General features: G+C 32.6%; 2 protein-coding genes across 2 annotated transcripts in view; both read right to left on the reverse strand.

Annotated features, from left to right (window-relative positions):
- LOC127728308 (divergent protein kinase domain 1B-like) overlaps nt 1-25,708 on the reverse strand; it is a 302,906-nt gene that overhangs the window by 33,478 nt on the left and 243,720 nt on the right. The window lies entirely within an intron of this gene.
- Nucleotides 680-24,717, reverse strand: LOC127728318 (D-aspartate oxidase-like). Its single transcript, XM_052235664.1, has 11 exons — nt 24,532-24,717; nt 17,654-17,856; nt 17,112-17,226; nt 14,298-14,383; nt 9,658-9,723; nt 8,978-9,032; nt 8,205-8,306; nt 4,741-4,802; nt 3,586-3,703; nt 2,253-2,351; nt 680-1,127 (listed from the first exon to the last, which is right to left on the reverse strand). Exons 2-11 carry the CDS (start codon nt 17,845-17,847, stop codon nt 1,017-1,019), a joined length of 1,008 nt encoding a protein of 335 aa, XP_052091624.1. The 5' UTR covers nt 17,848-17,856; nt 24,532-24,717; the 3' UTR covers nt 680-1,016.

Here is a 25,708-nt window from a genome sequence, read left to right on the forward strand (position 1 = left end):
CTGATTGATGATATTGTATTTCAGACGTTGAATTTTTATAATGAATTTCTTAATTCTAAACCTGAATTTCGACTTAAAACTCTTACTTTCGAAACTTGAATTGTAAACAATATAATAAGGAGATGATATATGATTGCCATCGAGATAAATATGCTCCAATAGAACTTCAAGTCAACGTACAGCCTTCCATGATGAGCAATACCTATACCACATTGTATAAAAGGTTTCTGAATAACATATATGGTAATATAGCCCCTCAAATAATCAATTATTAATTCTTCTTTTTCTTTTCTTTTTTTCTGTTTGAACGTTCCTGACGTTCGGGCGGACGAACTTAATAAACTATTATTTTCATTTTATAGTCATCGGTTGCTGTCTCCCATAATTGTTTATCGTTTGGTGTCTACATTTATTAACGGATGATTTAAGAAAGGTATGGTATAAATCATGTCAGTAAATAAGCACTTACTGCTAAGCCGATAATGCCATCGAGCAGGACTACATACTCCTGGTAAAGAAATTGACGGGTTATAACATGTTTCTTAGCGCTTAACATATGGCGTAACAGCACATCATTAAAATGAAACGTAAAAATCAAATGAAAAGTGCTCGATTCACTAGATCTCCCCTACATCACAAAAACAACTAACAAAAAGACTAAAAAACAAACTTTGAGTAATCGCGGTTCCTGAAATATAGTTTAATGCCCAATTAATAACAATATGCTATACGTGGAGGGTTAAACAAGATTTTCTTTAAAAGTTGTAATGAGAGTTAATGAACGTTACTGGTTTTTAGTATTCCTGGGGCACTTCAGACACTTTTTTCTATTGTCATGTATCCTTTTTAAAAAAAAAAGCGAACTATCCATCCGAGTTTTCATCCTGCAATGTATTTTCATATATCAATCTGTGTAAGATACCATTTTAAAATATTGTTTTTGTACAGTTAATATGTATGTGAACTGCACAATTTACTACTCAACTGCTAAAAGTTTATCAGATATATTTCCATTATCATATCCTAGAATGCGATTCCATCATGTCTTTCACTAATTTGGCAGCATGTATGCCTGTACCCCAACTCAATGCTATTCCATTTGAACCGTGTCCATAATTGTGTACTACCTAAAAGAAAAAATAGAATGCCAGACAAAATCTGATTTTTTTAACACAAATTTTCATCAAAGGTCATCTGATGTTCTTTGCACCTAAAGTCAATCATATCTTTTTTTCAAAATAAAATAAAATAAATTCTGTTTATGTACTAGCGTTACCGCCTCTTTAAATCGTTCCGGTTTCATATTAAATAATAGGTTTACCTTTTTAAACCAATATCTGGTTATTTTTTATAAATCAATAAAACAATCTATTCTATGCTGATACATAATGGGAAGTTAAGTCATTAACTATGGTTTCGACCTGTTGTGACGTAGATCCAAATGTACAGCTTGGCTACCAAATGATACAGAATATCGTATCGATATGAACTAAAAGCTAAAAATCATATCGTTTAAACCGTAAAATGTAAGAGATTTATTGAACATATGCGACATGCATATCTGATGCAATTTAGATCATATATATGTTTACTATATCTACTATAATAGAAAAACAAAGGATATTTGGGTATCCATCCATGACACAAAATCAGTACATGCACAGCAAAAACACACAAAAAGCAAAGGAACAGCGCTTTTATTGCTGTTCTTCATCTTAAAGTCACAATGAGGCCTTCAACACGAAGCAGAAAAAAACAACCCTCACCTCACTGCAAGTTTATTGAAATAACACATTTTCGAATGAAATGTATTATAAGTTGAGTCATTACTTACTTTTAAAAATAATTGTTGATTTACAATTCTAAATCATTTTTTGTTTATTTTGTCTAATACTTAACATGATTACTAAACTGAAATAGTTCATAGTCTTTAAGTAAGAGAATATGTAGTGAGCATTTATTGATACTATATATGCAATGAATATCCTATTTGACTTACACACATTTTGGTTTCATATGAAGGTTACGAATGAGGAAGTTACTGTTTAACTTTTAAATAAAGAGTGTGTATCATACTTTTATATATTATATTTTGATAGACTTAACCGCTTTTATTTGAGTGAAAACAACACACTGTCTTTTCTGTTATTCTTAATCTCACCTTCACATCAGTTTAGTTCAAAAACTGATTTGTAGGAATGTAAACGCCTTAAGTTCTTTTCAAGCTTAAAATAAAACTCACAAACTCTCACCTTCAGTGGTCCTTTATTTGTCTTTACGATTTCTGGCTCCAGTCGAAGTGGTGATCTAGAAGGTCTCAACCCAACCCACTCCTCTACTACAGTACATCCCTAAAATTTGAATTACAATTTCTATAGAAACAATCATTTACATAGTTACATAATGCAATTTTCATGCAATTGTACATTGAATATACCATAAAAATGTCTACAAATGATTTAAAAAATAAAAATACACTATAAATGTCATGCATTCGAGGCGCTTTTCTGGATTTTCCTTCATCAGGAACATTAAATGGACATATGATGTACGATAATCAATTATAAAATAGACATTTGCAAGAGGAGCGAAAGATACTAAAAGGATATTCAAACCTATAAGTCGAAGACAAACTAACTACGCCATGGCATAAAAAAACGATAAAAGACGAAAAGACAATCATCAGTCTACAAAACAAAACAGAAAACTATAGAATGAGAAACACGAACCCCACCAAGAACAAGGAATGTTTTCAGGTACTCCGGAAAGGTTAACAGATCCTTCTTTACATGTGGCACTCGTCATGTTGATCATGGAACTACAAATTCAGTAATAGGTCTCATTCGGTGATGTTACATTCGAGGAAAAGAGGACGGGAGCTTGGTAACAAAAATTGGAACATAACCATCGTCATCTGTTTAACAGATATTCCATAACGGTCAAGCAACTCGTGATGGCGATCATAAAATTTTCGAAGGGATGACTTCGATCATGTGTAATTGGCCATATTGTACTATATTCCTGTTCTACGATTCTTTACTGAACACATAATTGTAATCTTTATTTACACAGCGGATGCGAACATTTCGCTACGGCGTAGCAATCTTGTTAGATATGTAATACCTTATATTTTGAATGCGCTGAGCCATTATTAAATGTCCTTTTAAGCATTTCTCTTTTCATTTAATAAATTGTATAGATGTTAAGATTGCAACTCTTTCAAACAAAGACCTAAAACAGATTTAGATATTTTATTTTTGACCCTTTTAGTTTTTATGCTCATACAAACTTTATATATTTATTCGGTTCCTTTAACTGTTGGTTTCAATCGTGCATGATGACCATTATTCCCGAAACATGATTTGTGCGCACGCAAATTAGTGACAAATTAAAAAAATAACGCAACTTATAGGCCTCAATTCTTAAAAATGATAATCTAGATAGAAAAATCTAACAATACACTATGCTCCACAAAAATTACATAATTACAAAAAAACCTTCAACCCATTGACTGATATTGGTTACTGGCTCTGGTCAATATATTTGGTAAAGATTTTGCAATGTATAATTTTCTATGTATCAAACCTTTAATGGTGGCCATAGATCGAGACACCTGTCCATGACACCTTTACTATCTGTTTTGTCGATGTCCAGGTTATAGTTATCCTTTTGTCTGGTACCACCGATACTTATGACATCACCACTGTTGAAAAAAGTATACATAGTAGTAAGCTATAAAGCAGCAAGTAGAGGTAGAATACTTTATATGGCATTTTCAGTTTCTCTTCGACTCATGAGTTTTGAATGTCCCCTTGGTATCTTTCGCCACTTTTTTACTTTAATTTTGCTAAGTATATAATTTTGCAAAAGGGAAGCTTTAATATTTGATAGTCATTATTGTGACAAAATAGAATATTAAGACACGTTTCGCTGCTTTGAAGAAGGAGAACAAAATGCAGGTCTACAAAATGCTAGTATACCTTTTAATTTGTCTTTTTGCATACAATTAGGTTTCAGTATTTGGTGTCTCAAAACTATCGCTATATTTTTTTATAAATGGCAAAATGGCTTATCAATCGATCAATATAAAAATAAGGAGATGTGGTATGATTACCAATGAAACAACTATCCACACAAGTCCAAATGAAATAGAGAAAAACAATTATAGGCAACAATGAATAATACCCATACCGTATGATCGCCTATAAAAGGACTCGACACGAAAAATGTGAAACAATTCAAAAGAGAAAAATCACGGACTAATTTATAACAAAACAATTCATGAAAAACAAATATGACAGACATTATCCAACGACAATCTCTGAACTGACTTAGGACAGGCACATAAAGAATGTGGCGAGGTTAAACATGTTTGTGAGCGCTCAACTCTCCCCTAACATGGGACAGTCGTGTAACAGCACAACATCCATGTTGTAATATAATGTGCACAGGACAAGAAAACCAAACAGATTGCATTAAAATCTAGACTCACAATTGTGCTATATAAATAGTTAATGTTTATAAACCCTTTCAGAGTATATAGTAGTTGTCAGTCTCAGTGCTGTGGGTTGAATATGTCACGATAACCATGGACAAATAGACAAATACTAATGACAATAATATTGGTTCTTGATAATTTCATAAGGACTATATCTCGCATAAACTACAACATATTTGATATTTTTGCAGTACACAAACTAATATATTTGTTAATATACAAATACAGAAAAAAAAACTTACTTTGGAATAATATAAGCACCATCCTCTGTAGACATCCAGCACTTTATCCAATCAGCTTTTACCTAAGGAAAATCAATAACGACCATTACGAAGGATAGATACTAAGATTTATTTACAAACATCTGTTTTCTTAAATTTACTCTCAAAGAGAGATTTTTCTACCTATTACAAAATAATTCTCATTCTAAACTTAAAGATCAGAAAGAATTAATTCAACTTTATTTAAAAAATGGCCAAAGCCATATACAAAACATTGTGTTTTAGAAAGGGGAATAAACTGATTTAAATGAAGTTTTGGAACATGTAATCATCAAGATGCATGTTTTTGTTTTATGACAATATATTTGTTACATTTGTAGGAAGTGTTTTTTACAAAATCGGCATTCCTATGAGAACCAATTGTGATCTTCTTCTTGGCGACTTTTTTCTAAATTTTTACGAGACAAACTACATACAGGAATTTCTTAATAAAAATAAATGGAAGCTGCCATTGATCTTCAACTTTAACGTTCCGCTATAAAGATTATGTTCTGTGTTAAGTAAGCGTTTCAGATGGTAAAATAAAAGTAATCTTTTCGAAAGTCTTACGGGAGCCATCATGATTTGGTTGACCGTTATGAAAAATATGTGACACATATGACCACGGATGTTTTAATTGTTGTATTCAAATACACATCCTACTTTCCCCTGATTGTGAAATAATCAAATGCGTCCTATCATAATGATTACTTGCAACAACTAACACGAAGGATGCGACTATGAAGCTGTAACTGCCTACCCTTCCGACGGACCCGATTTCAATCAGTTTTCTGTTGGAATTCGTGTTGCTCAATCAATAGTTTCGTGGACTTGGTTGTCCTTAAGTCTTTTTTTACATGGGGTTATCTGTTTTATGTTACTTATGGTATTGATTGTGTCTTTGGCAGGCCTGGGGTTATGGTAATTTGTAATTGTAATGCATTGTAATATTACATTTTTTTGATATAATGCAAAGTAATTTGTAATACACATTTTCTGCATTACAATTACATGTAATGTAATGATTACTTTAGTTAGAAATCAGTGTAATGCCTCCATTACTGTACATTACTTTTCATTACAAATTGGTAAAATACATGAAATTGAAGAATATAGTAAAATAAAAATAAAATATTAACAAAAACAAAAGAAAGTATTGAATAAAACTATTGTCACAGTTAATTACTGTATTAAATCATTATAGATAGTTTGAGATTTTGCAAGGACAACATGGAAAATAATATATTAGACCAATTTGATTTACCACCTGACACTGATACAATTTTCATAATTCTATACACACCTTATTTCAATGAAAGATTGAATATGTCAATCAACATTTTTACACAAAACTGTTGTTTGGGTCCTGTCTGTGGTTGTTATTTCACCTATCCAACTTGCAAAGTCATGACTCATATTCGTATATTCATATAAAAATCCATAATGGTAGTTTATACTTCGCCTTAGCTGTTAGAATAATACAGCTTTAAGCAAGAGTATTTCCGAGAAAGAAAAACCCAACTAATTCAAAGCATAGAATGATAATAATGTTTATGTTGGTTAATTAATAAACATCTATTTATGATGCCAAAATTAAAAATCAAAGTACTGAAGTACTGAACATCGGATTTATGACCGCAAGTTCTTGTGGATGTTCACAAGCACTTGTCTCAGAAAAAAAAATCACATCTGTATACCTGAAAGTGAGGTTAATGTACAGAGATATATTTTTTTTCTGAGACAAGTTCGTGCGTGGATAATAAATAAATGACAGGGAATTCAAGACACCGTAATAACTTTTATATTGTAGTGATACAAATCAGTATACTCTGGTTTGTTGTTATATATTATATTAATGTTTGTATATAATTTTCATCCATTTGTATATCGATTCATTCTATTTCACTATTCTAATAATAGTGCAGTGCAAGTGCATGGTGGACACTCTTATGTAATAATATGATTTTTCTAATAGATTGGATTTGAGCAGGCATTCATATTTTCCCGCAAAACGTTCTTGAGATATTCTTCCGCATACGTTAACACAATTTTTCTGTACGTGTGCATAGATATTATCAATGATTTTTTACTTATATATATATTTCTAACGACAAAACATTTTCATATTATTAATTTATGTTCTAAACAAAAACATTTTATGAGTATTCATTTAAGAAATGAATTTATAACAAGCGATAAGGAATGTTATTTTGCACTCGATAATGTCCGCGTATTCATAGATCGGTTACCAGTCAAACACGAAAGTTACGTAAGTAGAAATCTCGTCGGCAACAATACATCGGAATGCCCTCACGGTCATCGCTATGTAACAAGCAACAAATGCAATATGGTATCCAGTAAATGCTCAATTTAACAGTGTCCATCTACACTAAATCGCAGGGCGCAAGACATTTGGACTAAATCATAAGCGTGACTATGGTATTATTTGGGCTAACAATTATAGAGTCAAGTTTACATTTGGTGTAATTATTTTCTTAACCTGCACAGACTTGTCTTGCTCAAAATCCAACTTCCAGAAACCCTCGGTGAGCAGGAAGCAGCCACTATCAGGCAAACGGAATGGGTACATATACATATCATAATACAATGTCATTTATTCCATGTAGATTATTAATAAATAATTAAAATATAGAAATGTAACATGTAATTTACCTTCGCATAGGAGGATTAGCCCACATGTCGACTTTAAAATTGAGCCATAATGTCGACTTGCCATATTTTAAGCCCAATTGTTACACCACTTAGCCCACACGTGCATTTCCCAAACTGCAATACTTACTCAAGTTTAATAATGTGTTTAAGGGTCAATTCGATAACAATTCAGAATCAAATCATAACTGCTGGTTATTATAAATAAAGGTAGAGGAAGGTAAATGCAAATAAAACTGCAACCCAAAGACACAAATATACAAACGTCATAGAGTGGTTTATATACAGTTTCCAACAATACAGAGGTGTGTATAGGAAAGAGGCGGGAGATATCTAAGAGATATTCAAACTCTTAAGTCGATGACAAACTGACAACGCTATAGCAAAAACAGTATACAAAACACAACATAGAAACTAGACTGAACACCACGAACCCCTTCCAAAAAACCGGGATGATCTCACGAAATCCTTAGATCTGAATCGCGGAAAAGACTAAACATGTCCGTTTTCGATCATACATTTTGTATAAGTTGTATAATGATAAGGATTGGCAAATGTAAATTATGGAAGGAATAAATCGACCGAAAATTGACACCAAGAGAAAATAACATAAGTACGACGAATTTTTTATTATAATATCTTTATTTCGTATGTTGACTAAAATCATAACTTCATTGAATCAGATTCTAATCCTGACAGGTGATTCTTCATTTGTTTTATTTTTTCTGATGCTCATTTAGTTTTTATTATACAAATGTAATGAATAACCACTATACCCTAATTAAATGTCCTCGACTTGGATAGACTGTGTCATCTTTAATCAATGTCTTACTTCTTAACCCTGTACAGTTCACAACAACGTCATATACATCTGCAAGCTTAAAAATAAAGAAACACCAACAGTAACATATATCACAACAATGTTATAATGCACGAATCTATAATTTTTCTAGTAAATATATGAAGTGCTCATTTGAATCATTTATATTTTAAAAAGTGCATAAACGATCAACCATTTATTGTCTTATTGAAGGGAAAGCAATGCATTTTAAGAATTGAAGTCAGGCTGAGATTAACTATCGAAAAGAAGCATGTTTGATTTCTATCACGCTATTATAATTAGCCAAGATTGTTCAAACCAAATTGAGAAAAAGCAACTTTTAGCAGAATCTATATAAAAATATGTAGAGTTTGATTCGACTTCGTTCTTCTCGTGCCTTTCGATTTTAAATTATTATTCTGCTTATCTGATTAGTTGATATGAAGTAGAATGGTGTATATTCTAACGTTGATATAAGTGAAGTCCATATTGACATATATCAAGACCGCTTCAATTATCTGATTTTCATATTAGTTCCATCCTAACAGGATGAGCACCGTACCTTCGACGGTTCCGAAGCAGGCACATAGTGTACCCATTCGGCGTTTCCGTTAAATATGATTTCTACATAATCCCACTTTAAAACTGTCCATAAGATTCTCGTAAGTAATGTATAATATATGCCCTGAAATGGGAGTTGGGAATTAACTGTCTTATAAAAATTGTTACCTGGTTAAAATCGTCAATGGTTTTACTCTCAATTATTCCGCCATTCTCTAACCACCTTAATAAATAATAATAAAAAAGTTAACAACTTAGTTCTCAACCTCTTTCATGTCTGGGAATTTCTGTTTAATGTGTCAAGTATTTTCCAGCTGAAATATATCCAAGGTGCAAAATGTTATGTTTGCAAGTCAAGGATTCATGAACAAACTTATCAAAGACAAAAATCTGCATGTAACGCAGATAAAACATTTTGACTAAGAACTACGTGTAAAACGGGGAATTAGCTACGATCCAGACAAGAACCGTTTCATTGGCTGATTATGCTCACAAAAAATTTGTTCTTACACAAATAAACGATGTTTTACATTTATTTTCAAAAAATTTATAACACCTTATCAAACATATTGAAATAAGTTGTCATCATACTATTGCACTTCGGCCTTGTCTGTTTATTCATATTGATGTTTACATCGGGTCACAAGACCATCGGTTTTCGGGGGTAATCCTAAATGCACATGAAACGCTGATACTGTATTACGATTGTACGTATTGTTTATTGTTCCCTATAGAACTTTTGTAATTCTAGTAAAAAAATTTAGTATGTTCTTAATCAAACAAAAGAGTTTGTGTGGTAATGAATATGGCAGCAAATACCCATTTCAATTTGAATACTTTATACATACTTGTTCATCAACCAAGGTATATAACGCGTACAACAGATTATTACTGTCGTCACATGATAGCCATGTCTACAAAAAAGTATAAAATTTTCAATTGTTTATCATGAAAAATATTGTATTGACTCCTTTTTTCTTGCGTACAAAAAAAACTAAATCTTGTATCTTTGATGAATTTTTTTTTTGTATAGCGACATAATATTTCCCATCGAACGTAACGAAAACTTAGCGTGCATTATTCTATAATTTTATACATGTGAAAATATAGTTACAAATTAACGACGTTGGTACCGTAACGTTAATGTTATCTGACAGTATTTTCAAGCTTAGCTAAACAATAAAAGGATCATTGCGTGAATATTGGTGAATAGTAATATCCAATCAAAATAGAAAATGGTTTGTAGTTTATTACTACCCGATGATTAACGCGAACAAATAGGTCTGAAAAAAATATAAAAAGAAAAAGACCTGAAAAATTAAACGCTAACAATTTTAATTTATTGGTCCACAAAGCAATGTTTGCTTAGAAATTTTGAAACTCATTTAGAAAAAAATATTGCATAATAAATAATCTGCTGTTTGTCAAAGAAATAATTCATACATCTTGAACGATTCGATTTTCTTTTGCTATGGTACAACATTAACGATACCAACTTTTCTGCACCAGATGCGCATTTCGACAATAATTGTCTCTTCAGTGATGCTAAAATTCAAAATATTTGAAGATCCAAAGATCCAACTATAACCAAAGCTGGGCAAGGAATCAGAGCTATGTATGAGGGAAATATATTCCTTAATTTAAAATAATTTCCAAAATTTTGTAATATCAAATTTTAATGACACAAAATCCATATTTTCATGCCAGTACCGAAGTACTAGCTACTGGGCTGGTGATACCCCCGGGGACGAACAGTTCACCAGCAGAGGCATCGAGCCAGTAGTAATGATAACATTAACGATACCATTTTTTTCTGCACCAGATGCGCATTTCGACAACAAATGTGTCTTCAGTGATGATCAAGGTCAAAATATTTGAAAATCCATAGCGTATTAAAAAGATGAAGAGCTATAAACCAAAAAGGACAAAACAGTATAGCCAAACAAAGCTGGTCAAGGAATCAGATCTTTGCATAAGGGAGATATATTGAATCCTCAATTTAAAATAATTTCCCAAATTTTATAACAGCAAATTCTAATAACTCAAAATCCATATTTTCTTGCCAGTTCCGAAGTACTGGCTACTGGGCTGTTGAAACCCCATGAGGACTAACAGTTCACCAGCAGAGGCATCGACCCAGTAGTAGTGATAACATTAACGATACCATTTGTTCTGCACCAGAAGCCAATTTCGACAACAAATGTCTCTTCAGTGATGCACGAGGTCAAAATATTTGAAGATCCAAAGTTTGTTAAAAGGATGAGGAGCTATAAACCAAAAAGGACAAAACAGTATAGCCAAACAAAGCTGGACAAGGAATCAGATCTTTGCATGAGGGAAATATATTGAATCCTTGATTGAAAATAATTTCCCAAATTTTGTAACAGCAAGTTTTTATAACACAAAATCGGTATTTTCGTGACAGTACTGAAGTACTGGCTAGTCGAAAGGTGATACCCCCCGGGGACGAACAGTTCACCAGCAGAGGCATCGACCCAGTTGTAGTGATAACATTAACGATACCAATTTTTCTGCACCAGATGCGCATTTCGACAATAAGTTTATCTTCAGTGATGCTCAAGGTCAAAATATTTGAAGATCCAAAGCTTATTGAAAAGATGAAGAGCTTTAAACCAAAAAAGAAAAAAACAGTATAGCCAAACAAAGCTGGTCAAGGAATCAGTTCTTTGCATGAGGGAGATATATTGAAACCTTATTTTAAAATAATTTCCCAAATTTTGTAACAGCAAATTTTTATAACATAAAATCGGTATGTTCATGCAAGTACCGAAGTACTGGCTAGTGGGCTGGTGATACCCTCGGGGACTAACAGTCCATTAGCAGAGGCAACGTATATGCTGAATATGTCATGTGGGAATACGATGCGTCATTTAGATGAAATAGAGGGTAACCTCAGGGACACTTATATACTCGTACCCCAAAATATACAGTACATTTCAGTTAAAGTATGAAAATATTACTTTAGAAAAACAGTATATCAGAATCAAAAAGTCAAATGATAAATCCCTCTTTTAATAAAGGTACAAAATGTCCGTGATAAACCTATGTTCCGGAAACCTTAGTAAAGTTGTTAAATTTTGCATTTTGCTTGTGTCCTGGATGACTATTCATCCAGGAAATATAAGAATAAGAAGATGTGGTATGATTGCCAATGAGACAACTCTCCACAAGAGACCAAATGACACAGACATCAACAACTATAGGTCACCGTACGGTCTTCAACAATGAGTTACACCCATACCGCATAGTCAGCTATAAAAGTCCCCGAAATATCAAATGTTAAACAATCCAAACGAGAAAACTAACGGCCTGATTTATGTCCAAAATAATGAACGAAAAACAAATATGATATACAGCAACAAACGACAACCACTGAATTACAGGCTCCTGACTTGGGACAGGCACATAAAGAATGTGGCGGGGTTTGAAGTTTGAAGTCGCCAACCCTCCCCTAACCTGGGACATGTTTTAGGTATACTGAAACCAATATCATACTTAGAGGGTACCGCTCCTGAAAGATACGATTCGCACAGTGGCCAGTGATGCGGTATTTACATGAATTAGTTGATAGATTTTGATTGGAAAAATTCAGCTTACGTAATGATATCAAAAGTAGTAAAACAAAAGCTGCAATGATTTTGGCAACGGTCATCTTAGACGGGGTTGATTGTTTTGTTCAGGTCATTTTGGTTTTTAAGCTCGAAATGTTAACTCAAAGCGCACTAAAAATCAATATAATAAGTTTAATTACAGTATATGCAAATACTTTGATATATATTTATATTTTATCTTACATGTTTCATTAAATCTCAGCATCTTGAAAACTACAAATATGTTCATCAAGCAAACAAGTTCAACAGTTTATATAGATATAAGAAGATGTGGTATGAGTGCCAATATTGAATATAGCATGATTTACAAAGATATTTCCATGTCCCCATCAACAATTTATATTTATATATATTGACAACTTCTTTTCAAACATAGCAACCAAACTAGTTTGATTGTTTGAATTTAACTATCATACATAATTAAGAGTTACAGAATTCAAGTTCTTAGCCTTTGGTTTTTTTTTTCTCTCGTAAACCAATTTGTTTAACACATAAATAAACTTTGCGCCAATACATGCAATATAATCAAGATTGACTTTAATGAGTTGCTGAGGCCAAGGAACACCTAAGCGCGACTCAGACTAGGGGTGGAAAGTTTCTGTTTCGAAATCTTGAAATATCCATTTTTAAGTAGATAAATTATACAACAATAAAACCCTGTAGTATAGACGAAAACGTTTTGAAATATCCCTTTAATCCTTCCCTCCCTCTAGCATGCTTCGTCCTTTCACTTTGAACAAGTTGTCACATGACTGAGTTATTTCATTCCGTGTGTATAGAATGTTTAGTAACTTTAGCCATATGATCACGATGACCTACATATATTAACGAAATTTGCCTATTCATCCTATTTATCGCATGCTTTATCACATGTCAACCTATTGCATTTATTTGCTCACGTGATTATTAGTGCTGTGATGAAATAACGCGAGATCGCAATACATTGTTCAAGGTGGAAGTATATTAAGGAAAATTGTTGAGTTGATTGAAATAAGACTTTTGCAGCAATCTCGGACTAATCACTGTCGGGCTGCTGACCAAAAATAAGTTATTCTGTTATGTAGTACCCGAGAAAAAGTTTGAATGACGAATAGACGGACAGAGAGACAAACGTATGGATAAGAGAATGCAATTTGGCCCCCACTCCTACATTTGGGTATAATTTGCTCTTTGTCTTGTAAAGAACATAATTTATTCAAATGAAGATAAAGAAGCAGTGTAAGAAACTGTAACATGTGGTTGTATTTATATATTATTGTCCCTTGATTTATGTTGAGGACATATGTAACAATGTTTGAAAAATCTGAAACTTAAGACTATTATCAGTTTAAAAATTGAAAAGGATTAGTCTGTATCCATGCCAGGAACAATACTGTTAGATTGGTTACAATAGGCATGTTGGATTTATTACGAAGAATAAATTTCTGTAAAAAGTTGAAAACGTGGGCTAAAATAATAAAGTTTTATTCGTTTTACTTAGGACTTTGCAAAACAGTTTTGTGAGATCATAATTATGAGAAAATGTTTATCCATATTGTGTCTTATGATATACATAACCTTCCATAAGCTTGAGTCAATGATACATGTACAACTCAAAGGTAGGAAGAATGACACTATCGCAAACATGACCTCCTGGAATATCACATTTGGACATAATTGACAATTTTAACAATTCTTTTTTTAATCTTTCACAATTTTGAGAGGATAACCTAACAATACGTTAGTGTACATTGTCTAAAATGACAATTTCTAGATGATTCCCCGACAGATATATTTGACTGGCTTTAATATTTTACTAGAGTCAAATGAAATTTTAAAAAAGAATTATGGACAAGTATTCTACGTTTAAAACATACTTGTACTTTTTGTCCATTCTCATTGCTTTGAGTTCAGTATCAGTCATTTTGGCATAGGAATAGACAAACTCAGCAAATAATTCATTCTGAAATTAAAAAAAAAATATTATCTTCATCTCATATGACCTTTGTCAAGTAGAGCTACATTCTTTTATATTCTTGAATGATAATGATGTTGATGTGAACCTCAGCTGCATCGCTGGACATAACAATCCCAGTATAGAATAAGTACAATTGGAATAATTCTTCTATATATAACAATATCTGTCACATTATATCATACTGTATAATATCATGTGTGTTGCTTTAATTGTATATGTATCTCATTATCAACGTTGTTTTTAAATATCCCCTGTTGGACCTTAATTGGAATAATAAACATTTGATTTGATGATTCTGTTTTCCCTGCAAACGAAACTTGATTTAAAAACCTCTATAATTAAAATAATACTAGATAAATTTGCTATAACTGTTTCAAAATCAAAGTGAATTAGAGTGGAAAGGCTTTTTGTTTTGTTATTAGTACAATTCGAGCAGCGCATGCATATATCTCCCAGTTGATACAATATCACAAAGCTTGTATTTCCTATCACGATTTCCTTGATAAACAGTTGCTGCTTATATATAAAATAAAGCTATTGAACCAAATGTTCCTTTGGTAAAGTCGATGCCATCATGATTTGATTGGCCGTTCAGAAATATATGTGTCAAAGATGAGCATTGATTAGCACTTATGTGTTGACATTAGTAATCATTGATATGACCATATTTATAAATTAATTAATCATAAAACTTTTAATTTTTCGAAATATTAAGGATTTTCTACCCAAGGAACTATAAACTACCCTAGCTGTATTTGGCAAAACCTTTCGAAATTTTGGGTCCTCAAAGCTCCTCAACTTCGTACTGTATTTGACCTTTTTAACATTTTTGATTCGAGCGTCACTGAAGAGTCTTTTGTAGACGAAACGCACGTCTGGCGTACAAAATTTAATCCTGGTATCTATGATGAGTTTATAGATATGTTCCAATTGTGATAACCTCAATCCATCCTCCTTCTTCAATTATGACATCAATAATAAGTATGACTGATTAACGGAAATTTCTTAGCTATTAGCAACACGTGAGGTTCAAAAAGTGTAGAAGGATCTGCTTAATCTTTCGGAGCACCGGAGACAACCCCGATTTTTTTTCCGGATTCGTGTTGTTCACTTTTTAGGTTTCCGTGTAGTGTTTAGTCTTTTCGTCGTTTTTATTTATCTTATATTCTACTTGATATCATTGAGATGTGAATTTTATTAAAGACGGCCTCCAAATCAAATTTTCTGTAAATTGTTGAACGATTTAGTCTTGTAACTTCAGATGAAAAATATTGAAAATCAACAAATGGTGATCATTTACGGGTTATTTTTCAAATTTGACTAAATACACTATTTCATCTGTAATATCATATCTTATTTCAGATCAGAGAGATATGTATATGATTTTACAGGAATTGTTTCAACCAAACATCACTTCCATGAAATCCAGAAGCTTTGATACATCCTTTTTAATCATTACATAAAAACGATAATGAAACTAGATATTGAATTAATCTAATTTACATGGTTAAGTGCAAATAACCATATTAACGTCCAGTTGTTGAAATTACAAAAATTACTCAGTTTGGTAGGAACACTTAAAGCCATCAATGAAATAACCTTCTTAAATTGTTATATCTAGATGAAACGATAAACGAAAGGAAAAATAATAATGTTGCATCAACACAAAACTTGCAAAACATACATTCTTGTCACTCTTTTTACCGTACTATCTTATATACTTGTAAAACCTCTTTGAACCGTACTATTTGGAAACACTTCGAACATGTCTTTCAACCGTACTAATTTGAAACTCTTTAAACATGTCCTTTAATTCTACTTTAAGTAAAGACTTCAAAACTATCTTCGAACATTTTTATATAAAAAGATTTTGGGGAAATTCTTCAACTGTCAGAAAAAGCTACTAAGGGGAAACTCTTCAAACAACAGACAACACCATGTCCAAAAAATACGACAGACAACACCATTGCCAAAAAAATACGACAGACAACACCTTGGCCCAAAAACGACTATCAACACCAAGGCCAAAAAAACACGACAGACAACACCATGGTCAAAAAAACCATGACAGACAACACTATGGTCAAATAAATACGACAAAAAACACCATGACCCGAAAAAAAGAGTGATAACACCATGGCAAAAAAAAAATACGACAGACAACACCATGACCCCCAAAAAAAGACTGACAACACCATGGCAAAAAAAAAAACGACAGACAACACCATGGAAAAAAAATAACAGACAACACCACGCCCCCCCCCCCCCCCCCGCCCAGCACCATGGTCAAACTATTTGAAAGACAACAGTAAGGCAAACAACAATAAAAAACATTATACAGAAAACTCAAGATTGAGCAACAAGAACTCCATCAAAATCCGGGGTTGAACTCATATTTTCGACTTCAATAATCAGAATATGTTTCATCTTTAGTAATATTATCAGATAAATAACCAGGGAATGTTATTATAAATAAGAAGATGTGATATGAGTGCCAATGAGACAAGTCTCCGTCCAAGTCACAAGGAATTTTTTACTTATTATATAATACTGCAGTATTTAGATCTCAATAATAGATTGGTAGAAATAAAATTAATCATCTAGAAAATAATGCATTATTCAGAAAATTGAGCAATATAATCCCCACTTTTAGCGGGATAATCTCAGGAATTTTACAAGAATTAAAAAGATGCTATGTAAAAATAGATCTTACGGTAAGAATTTCATTTGAGAAGAAGTAGCCAGGAACTAGCTGACAACCAGTTTCTGCTGCCATATCTGTCAAAGTCATATTGGAAAACCATTCCCATGAATCTGCTATCCATCTCCTAAAACAAGTTTCTTATGGTTATATTGTGATACAAAAATACATATAAAATCAGGTGTATTAAATAAAATTTCGCAACGAAACAATAGATATATTATAACAACAACAAAAATTTCAATGTCTTCGTATATTTATATCTCAAAACGGCATGTGTCTTTTACTTTTTTGTACAAGCTAGTGGTCACAAAAGATTACATTAGGAGGTTTGTGCCCACGTAAAGCTGGTTAAAGCTCCGCCACACTTTGTGCCTGTAACATTTCATGCTATCAGAACCATGTGTTGTTTATCTTTTGCATCAATTCTGTCGAATGATTTGGAAATTAGTGATTTATTGCGTTTGGCAGGTCCTTTCATCCTGTTTAAGTATTGACTTTCAAATGTTTCATATATCGCATTCTGAAGCCCGACTATCCATTACTTATATTACCTTAGTAAATCTATTGGAAGGCCTGGAATATGTTTCATTGTAGGACGAAAAAGTCCTCCCGCTCCATAACTTGTCGTTTCACTATTGAATCGATCAGCTATTACTGTCACTTTAGCAGAAGGAAGTAACTTCTTGATATTTATGGCTGTTGACAATCCTACTACTCCAGCTCCGAGCACTGCGATATTCACCATATTGTTTATCTGCAACAAAGACACTATGAATAATGGATGCAGGATAAAATATTTAAATACTTACCTTTGCTTTACATTTCCCTACTTTTTGTCCTTTTTTCATATAATATTACAGCGGTATGCTGTGTTTCGTGTATGTTTTACACCTTTTATTTTTTTTTCTTTTATTTTGATTCATATCATTTTATTAAAAAAAAAACCAACCCAACTTTTGTTTGTTTCAGATATACGATCTCATTAACGTTAATAACATACTATGAATAAAGGTTCAGACAGTGTTTACCTAGCCGAGTTTGGTTATTCTTTTATGTTCCTTTCTGAAAAATAACTCCGAACATTTCTATATATATAGATTCTACCACTGCATCGAGTGTGATACGATATTTATCAACTCGAGACAGTTAAATTTTCAAATTTAAAACGCGAGGCTCGACGAGCGTTTTAAATATTTAAAATTTAACTGTCGAGAGTGGATAAATATCGTATTACACGAGATTTGGTGGTGGAATCTGTTTCTCTAATGATTTTCAAACAATACGCAGGCAAATTTATTCCTTCTTTTCGAATGATCTGCAAAAAGATGTGTTCTTTCTATGTGACGTCATCAGGCATGGTCGCCTTTTTTCATGCCGTCACAATAGGAAATTCAGAGGAAAGCAAGAAAATTCGACGTCATAATCGGATTTTAACCAATGAAGAACTGAGATCAAACGAACCACACGTTGATTAATTTTTTTTCTATACAATGGGTGCAGAAAGGGATAAATTGACGAAGAATTAGAGAAATATATTTATCTACATATCTGGATTTCAAATGCTTGGGTTTGAACTTCAGATGCACGACATTAAAAAAGTGTTAATTTCATTGAATAATTTTCAGTAGAAATCATTCATATTTTACAACTACCAATCTTCAAAAGTAGTTTTAGTACCTATCTAACATCAAACTAAGACATGTATATCAAATAGAAAATTGTGGCTTTTAGCAAATTCATATCAATTAAAATACTCATAGAGTCTAAGAAGTAACAAAATACGCAATGGTATTTAAAATCATAAATCAAAGCACAGTCAACTCTACAGCTAAATATCAAAATAAAAAAAAAACAAAAAAAAAACAAAAATCCCAAACAGTTTACAAAACACATCAAAGCAAGATTGAACAGCAAGAACCACACAAGAAACAAACCGATGTGAACGTGCTCCCACAGGTACTAGATATCCAATTATAGTATTTAGCAAAGCGCTTATAATAAATGAAAGCTTATGATTTGTTATCTGCAAAATAAGCAAATAAAGAGCTGCGCCATGAGCGCAGGATACGCCCGTCGCTTTTTCAAAGAATAAAGTTCCATAACTCCTCAATGTTTCATGAAAACTGCTCAAATCACTTTTGAGTTACTGTTCAAAAACTGGAAAATCCCCCTTTTGAATGAATAAAACCCCATAACTCGGAAACGTAAAATCTAAAATTTATAAAAATCTAAAGGGAGTTCACGTCAATAGATACAAATAATTAACCAAAGTTTCATGAAAACTGCTCAAAGCATTTTTGAGTTATTGACCGACATGTTGACGACGGACGGACGGACAGACGGACAGACGGACGGACAACGGTATACCATAATACGTCCCGTAAACGGGCATATAAAAAGAAAAAAATATGTTGAAAAAATTTATTAGATCCTGCAGATTACGATTAAGATTTTCTTTTAAGTTATCTATACCGCCAACTTTAAGGAGTTGTCTGATAATTTTGGTGGAAAATCAAATAGTTACTAAATAACTTAATTTTGGCGGTTTTGCTTATTAATTTGAAACGTATATTAGATATACTGAACAAGTAAACAGTACAAATGAGCACAACTAACTCCTTAGAGAAGTTATTGTCATGTAATGACGACATTTGTCAACCAAATAAAGCATGTATATTTAGAAATACCTAAATGACCGAAACAACGATTGACTGCTTGTAATCATAACAGGTTATACTAGAGGAGCAGGATCTGTTTACCTCCAGGGCACTTAAGATAACCCCAATTTATGATGGGGTTCGTGTTGCTCTGTCTTTAATTTTTATGCAGTTTTTTGTTGAAATGTTGCCTTAATTATTTACTATGGCGTTGTCAATTCATTTCGACTTATGAGTTTTGAATGCATCTTCCTGCTCTTTTCTGTATATGATAGATAGACCGAAAATATAAAAGGGGCATTAGCTGTCAAATTCATGTCAACCGATTTGACTAAAGTTCTCATAATAGATTTATAACATACTAAAACGTATATCCAAATTATAAAAAGTCTAAAATAAACAATTTACGATGCACGGACTGGGTGATAATATGTATCAGCATTGTGTGTGTATTTTAGTCTAGACGCCATCTAATTAACCATCGAGGTGAACTCCGAAGACTGCCGACGGTCATATAACCGGATATAAACATAAACATAGATATAAATTGATAGCGAACTCGTGCAATTGGATTTTTCTAGGTCTGTTTGATTTCTTATTATAGGTTTAAAACATATGTTAATAATCGTTTTTACCTGTATAAGAATGAGTTTTTGTAGATCAAATCAGTCAACCAACCTTCCAATGTTGATAAAATTGAGAATGGAAATGAGGAATGTGTCAAAGAGACAACCCGATCAAAGAGCAGAAAACAGCTAAAGGCCACCAATGGGACTTCAACACAGCGAGAAAATCCCGCACCCGGAGGTAGGCTTCAGCTGGCCCCTAAACAAAAATGTGTTCTAGTTCAGTGAAAATGGACGTCACACTAAACTCCAAAACATATAAATGAACTAAAATTAAAAAAACATACAAGACTAACAAAGGCCAGAGGCTCCTGACTTGGGACAGGCGCAAAAAATGCGGCGGGGTTAAACATGTTTTGTGAGATCTCAACCCTCCCCCTATACCTCTAGCCAATGTATAATAAACAAACACACAGCAATACGCACATTAAAACTCAGTTTAAAGGAAGTCCGAGTCCGATGTCAGAATAGGTAAGAAAAAAACTAGGCAAATGACAATGATACATAAATTAACAAAGGACTACTAGCAGTTACTGACATGCCAGCTCCAGACCTCAATTAAACTGATTGAAATATTATGTCTTCATCATATGAAAATCAGGTACAATCCCTCCCGTTAAGGGTTTAGTATCATACTATCATAAAATATATGAGAAGAACATAACCCGTATCATGCCAACAACTGGTTTTAATGTGTTTATTTCCGATGCAAAGACCCTATGAGTGAATCAATATTAATACCAAATGTGCCATCTTTAATGACCTGACAACAGTATCGGAACTATATCCCTTCTGAATAAGTCTGTTTAAAAGGTTTGGTTAGCTTTTGAGGCGAATGCCAACATTTTTGTGCTTTGTATAGAATATTACCATAAGAGCTTGGATGTGAAATACTTGAACGTATAAGATGTCTGCATGTTGATTTATATTTACGAATGAGGTCCTTGTAACGATGATAAAATTTAGTAAATGTTTTGACTAGTTTGTGATATCGAAAACCCTGGTGTAATAATTTTTCCGTAATACAGAGATTTCTTTCTTTAAAATCAAATACGTTGTTACATACACGAGCGAATCGAACAAGTTGAGATATATAAACACCATAAGATTGTTCATTGTTAGTATTAGCTTTATTTAAAGTCAGTTCAGCAGGATAAATCTCTTTAGTGTACATACTGAAGTCGTCTTTATTGAGTGCCAATATATCATCCAAATGTCTAAAAGTGATATTAAATTTTTGTATCAGATGTTGTTTCGATGGATCTTGGCTTATTTTAGTCATAAATTGTAACTCATAACTATACAGAAACAGGTCCGCAATAAGTGGTGCACAGTTAGTCCCATTCGCATTCTGACTTTTTAAAAGCCCATTTAGTTAGGTGTGTGAATTTTTCTTGATAAGATTATGAGGCAAAGTGGTATATACATTCTTTTTTTTAATATCTGAACACGCCTAGTTCATGTGTAAACCATCTCTAGCTAAAGGGTTCAGTTGAAGTTCACATGAATACGGATCTAAAGAGGTTGAATTATTCACTTGCAATTGAATAATTCAATAGCGATGTTTCTTTGCTTATTTTAACAAAATTAAACCAAACTGGCTGCTAATAGCGAATTATGATATCACTATTTCACTTTCATTAATGATTGAACAAAAACAAATCATATTTTTTTTTTTCTATATCTCGTAGCTAATGCCCCTTTATTGCGTATAAAAGATATACAATATTAGCATTTCCACTTGTTACCAGCAGTAAAAAGACTTAGTTTCATAGCAAAACTGTTCGTGGACTTCTTATTGGAATCAAAGCTCTTCAATGCCATTTTTTGTACCGATTTTCGATAAAATTGAGAATGGAAATGGGAAATATGTCAAAGAGACAACAACCCGACCAAAGAGCAGATAACAGCCGAAGGCCACCAATAGATCTTCAACGCAGCGAGAAAATCCCGCACCCGGAGGTGGTCCTCAGCTGGCCCCTAAATAAAATTGTGTACTGGTTCAGTGAAAATGGACGTCACACTAAACTCCAGGTACAATCCCTCCCGTTAGGGGTTTAGTATCATACCATCATAAAATATACGAGAAGAACATAACCCGTATCATGCCAACAACTGGTTTTAGAATAAATGTGTTTATTTCCGATGCAAAGACCATATGAGTGAATCAATATTAATACAAAAAATATACAACCCTTAATGACCTGACAACAGTATCGTAACTATATCCCTTCCGAATAAGTCTGTTTAAAGGTTTGGTTAGCTTTTGAGGTGAATGCATTTTTGCTTCGAAGACCATCGAAATCAAATGAACCAATCTGAACAAAACTTGACACTATTGATGCTTAGTTGGTTTAGACTTCATTTGTGATTGCATTATGAGTTAACTACTAACAATGACTTCATAATCAAAAATAAAAATAGTAAAACAAATGCAAATAATTGTTTTTTTTCACAAAATATGAAGTGGATAGAGAAAATATGACGAGAGAAAAAATGGATGGAAATTTAAGATCATCTGCAAATCCACCAACTGTAAGACGATTTCTAATTAATATGACTGCCCCTGAATAATGATCTTCATGAACTTTAAACAATTTTGGGGTATCTTGGATCTTATAATAGATAGAAAAACAGTAAAAACAATAGCGATGAACAAGCATATAAAGATCTTTCAATTATTTTATTGGTCGTTAATTCATTTATTACTAGCAGTGCGCAGGAGGGGATCTTTTGATTTGGGTGGAGATTTTATAATATTATTTTATTTTTGTTTAACGTAAATATACCAGTATGACATATTTTTTCCCGACTGGTCGACTTAAGCTGCTTGAAACCTTTATAGTTTTAAGTAAAAGCAACAGAGGTTTACCGATGTTTAAATCTCGTAAATTCATATTTAAGATACAACCCAAGTGAAAACAACTGATGGAATCGTATATCAACCAAAAAGGAATGAGTGGTGGAGGGTGGAGGGTGGAGGTCCAAGCATGATTTGAATTCAACTTTAAAAAAATGTATAGAGAAAGCACGCAGATTGACGTAGATCTATATATATAGGCAGTCAGCAGGGTTTAAGAACATCACATTAAATAATGGTGAAACCACATCAAGTAATGACAGAACCATATTAAATAATGACAAAACTATATCAATTCAATACGAAACCATATCATGTAATATCGAAATATCATTATGTAATGACTATTCCATATTGAGTTATATCAAAACATCATTACGTAATGTCAAAACCATATTATGTAAATACAAACTATCATCAAGTAATAATAGAACAACATTATATAAATAACACATAGCTGAGAGGGTGATAGAGCAGCTTTTTCGAGGGGTACCAATCTGCTCTACCACCCTCTCAGCTATGTATTATTTAATTTATTATACTGAATGTCCTATCATTATTGTCTTTTACAGATTAATTTTATTGTAAAAGTATTTTCTATGACGTCACGTACATAACAACGTTACGGGTATTAGAAAAAACAACAAAAGTGAGGCAAGATGTTTTATTTTTTATTTTGACAGTCAAATAATAAAATCTGAGCCAAAACGTAGAACTTAAGCATTGTATTTAATAACTTGATGTAAATTCAATTTATTGTCCTTTAAATTATCGATTTTTGATTGGTCTGGACGAGAGGGTGACATTAAAAAAATTGTCACCCGCTCAGTCATGTGATAGAGTAAATTAGCACCCTCGTATTAGCCAATCAAAATATGGCATTTTAACGTGAAGTATAATAAAACGTAATATCAGAGTTCCACATAAGACAGCTGTGGCGTTCCATACTTTACCTATACTCCATAACGTATTTTGATTTAATACACATAATTTTAAACATTTTCATTGTAACAGAAAACCCATACACCAATACATATATCGAGTATAGTTATATGTAACTATTTTACCTTCACATATCAATGTGCCACATATTCTACTTTGACATGTATAATAGATTATTAATTGTTGTACAATGTATCTATAATAACGTAATAATATAATGGTAAATTGTGTAGCATTCACATTTACAAAATATGATAAGAATGATTAAGATTTTCTGTTACAAACGCAGTTCCACATTCAAAAAATGTTTAAAATGAATTTCTATAAATAACTTTGTTGCTTACCTGAACAGCTGAGTGGCAAGTACTGAAGTCCGATACATAGTTCTAATTTGCGCCCACATAAGGTCAATCATCTTATCTGAGTTAACATGTACATGTTGCATGTCAATAAAAATAAAAGGATCGTGTGCTATGTGCTTACACACAGTTTGTGTCCTGATATCATCATTTTACCTTTAATCGATAGAGACGGTTCATTGGGAATGAACTCAAACTAGCAACAAATCAAACTGTGTCATTGCATTATTTGGGGGAACCCATTTTGTATCTACAACTCCTCCTAAATCCCTTTATATAAATTATTGAAACTTTCTTACAATCTCATCAATAATGCTAAAGTGCATCAGAAAATTTTTGCGGTTTTCCCTTAACCAAAGCATACACTTTAATTACCATTGCTTCATTTGAGGGGGTACCCAATTTGTATTCGCAAGGGGGGATTCGCAACTCCTCTAAACTTGAACCCCTTATTATAATTTATTGCCTTTCTTTCTCAATCTTAACCATACTATAGGTTAAAAGGAATTAATTAAAGATGACTGCCACCACCTAGTTTTTCTTCCAAGATAATAGATAAAAGTAAATTTATGTTATGCTGCCCTGTAAATTAGAAAAGAAAATTGAAATAGTGAGAAATGAGTGTCGGCTATTGATGTAGAAATAACGAGAAAGTTGGAGGAAAATCTGTGATGAGCAAAATTTTCTGTGCAAAATTAAGCAAGGGGTGTTCTTCATTCATACTATTTCGAAAATTCCGGAACCATAGAGTACCCTTAAAAATGCAATTTTTCTATCAAAAAAACTGCGGCACCATATGTGTTTTGCAGTTTTATTTCCAATATATAAAAAAATCATACAAATCTAATACCATCTTTGAAAAATAAAAGCTTAATCCAGTTGATCAATTGCAACCTATCCAGAAACTAAATAGTGCTACATTTTGATAACTAAATAGCTATAGCCCATAAATAGTATCCAAAAATCCAAAGCTGTTGAAAATGTAAAATTTGTCACTTTTTTCAACGGATTTTTATAGTGAAAACGCAAGCCCAAAAAGGCTACCAAGTCACCTATGTAAATAATTACATCATTTTAACCTGTACTGGTATTACGCACCTCCTATCTTTTTTTTTGTTCTCTGCAGCAAATTATGTGAACACTACAGCACACATTTATATAG

Source organism: Mytilus californianus, unplaced genomic scaffold (genome assembly GCF_021869535.1).
Source record: "Mytilus californianus isolate M0D057914Y unplaced genomic scaffold, xbMytCali1.0.p SCAF_2, whole genome shotgun sequence".
Lineage (NCBI taxonomy): Eukaryota > Metazoa > Mollusca > Bivalvia > Mytilida > Mytilidae > Mytilus > Mytilus californianus.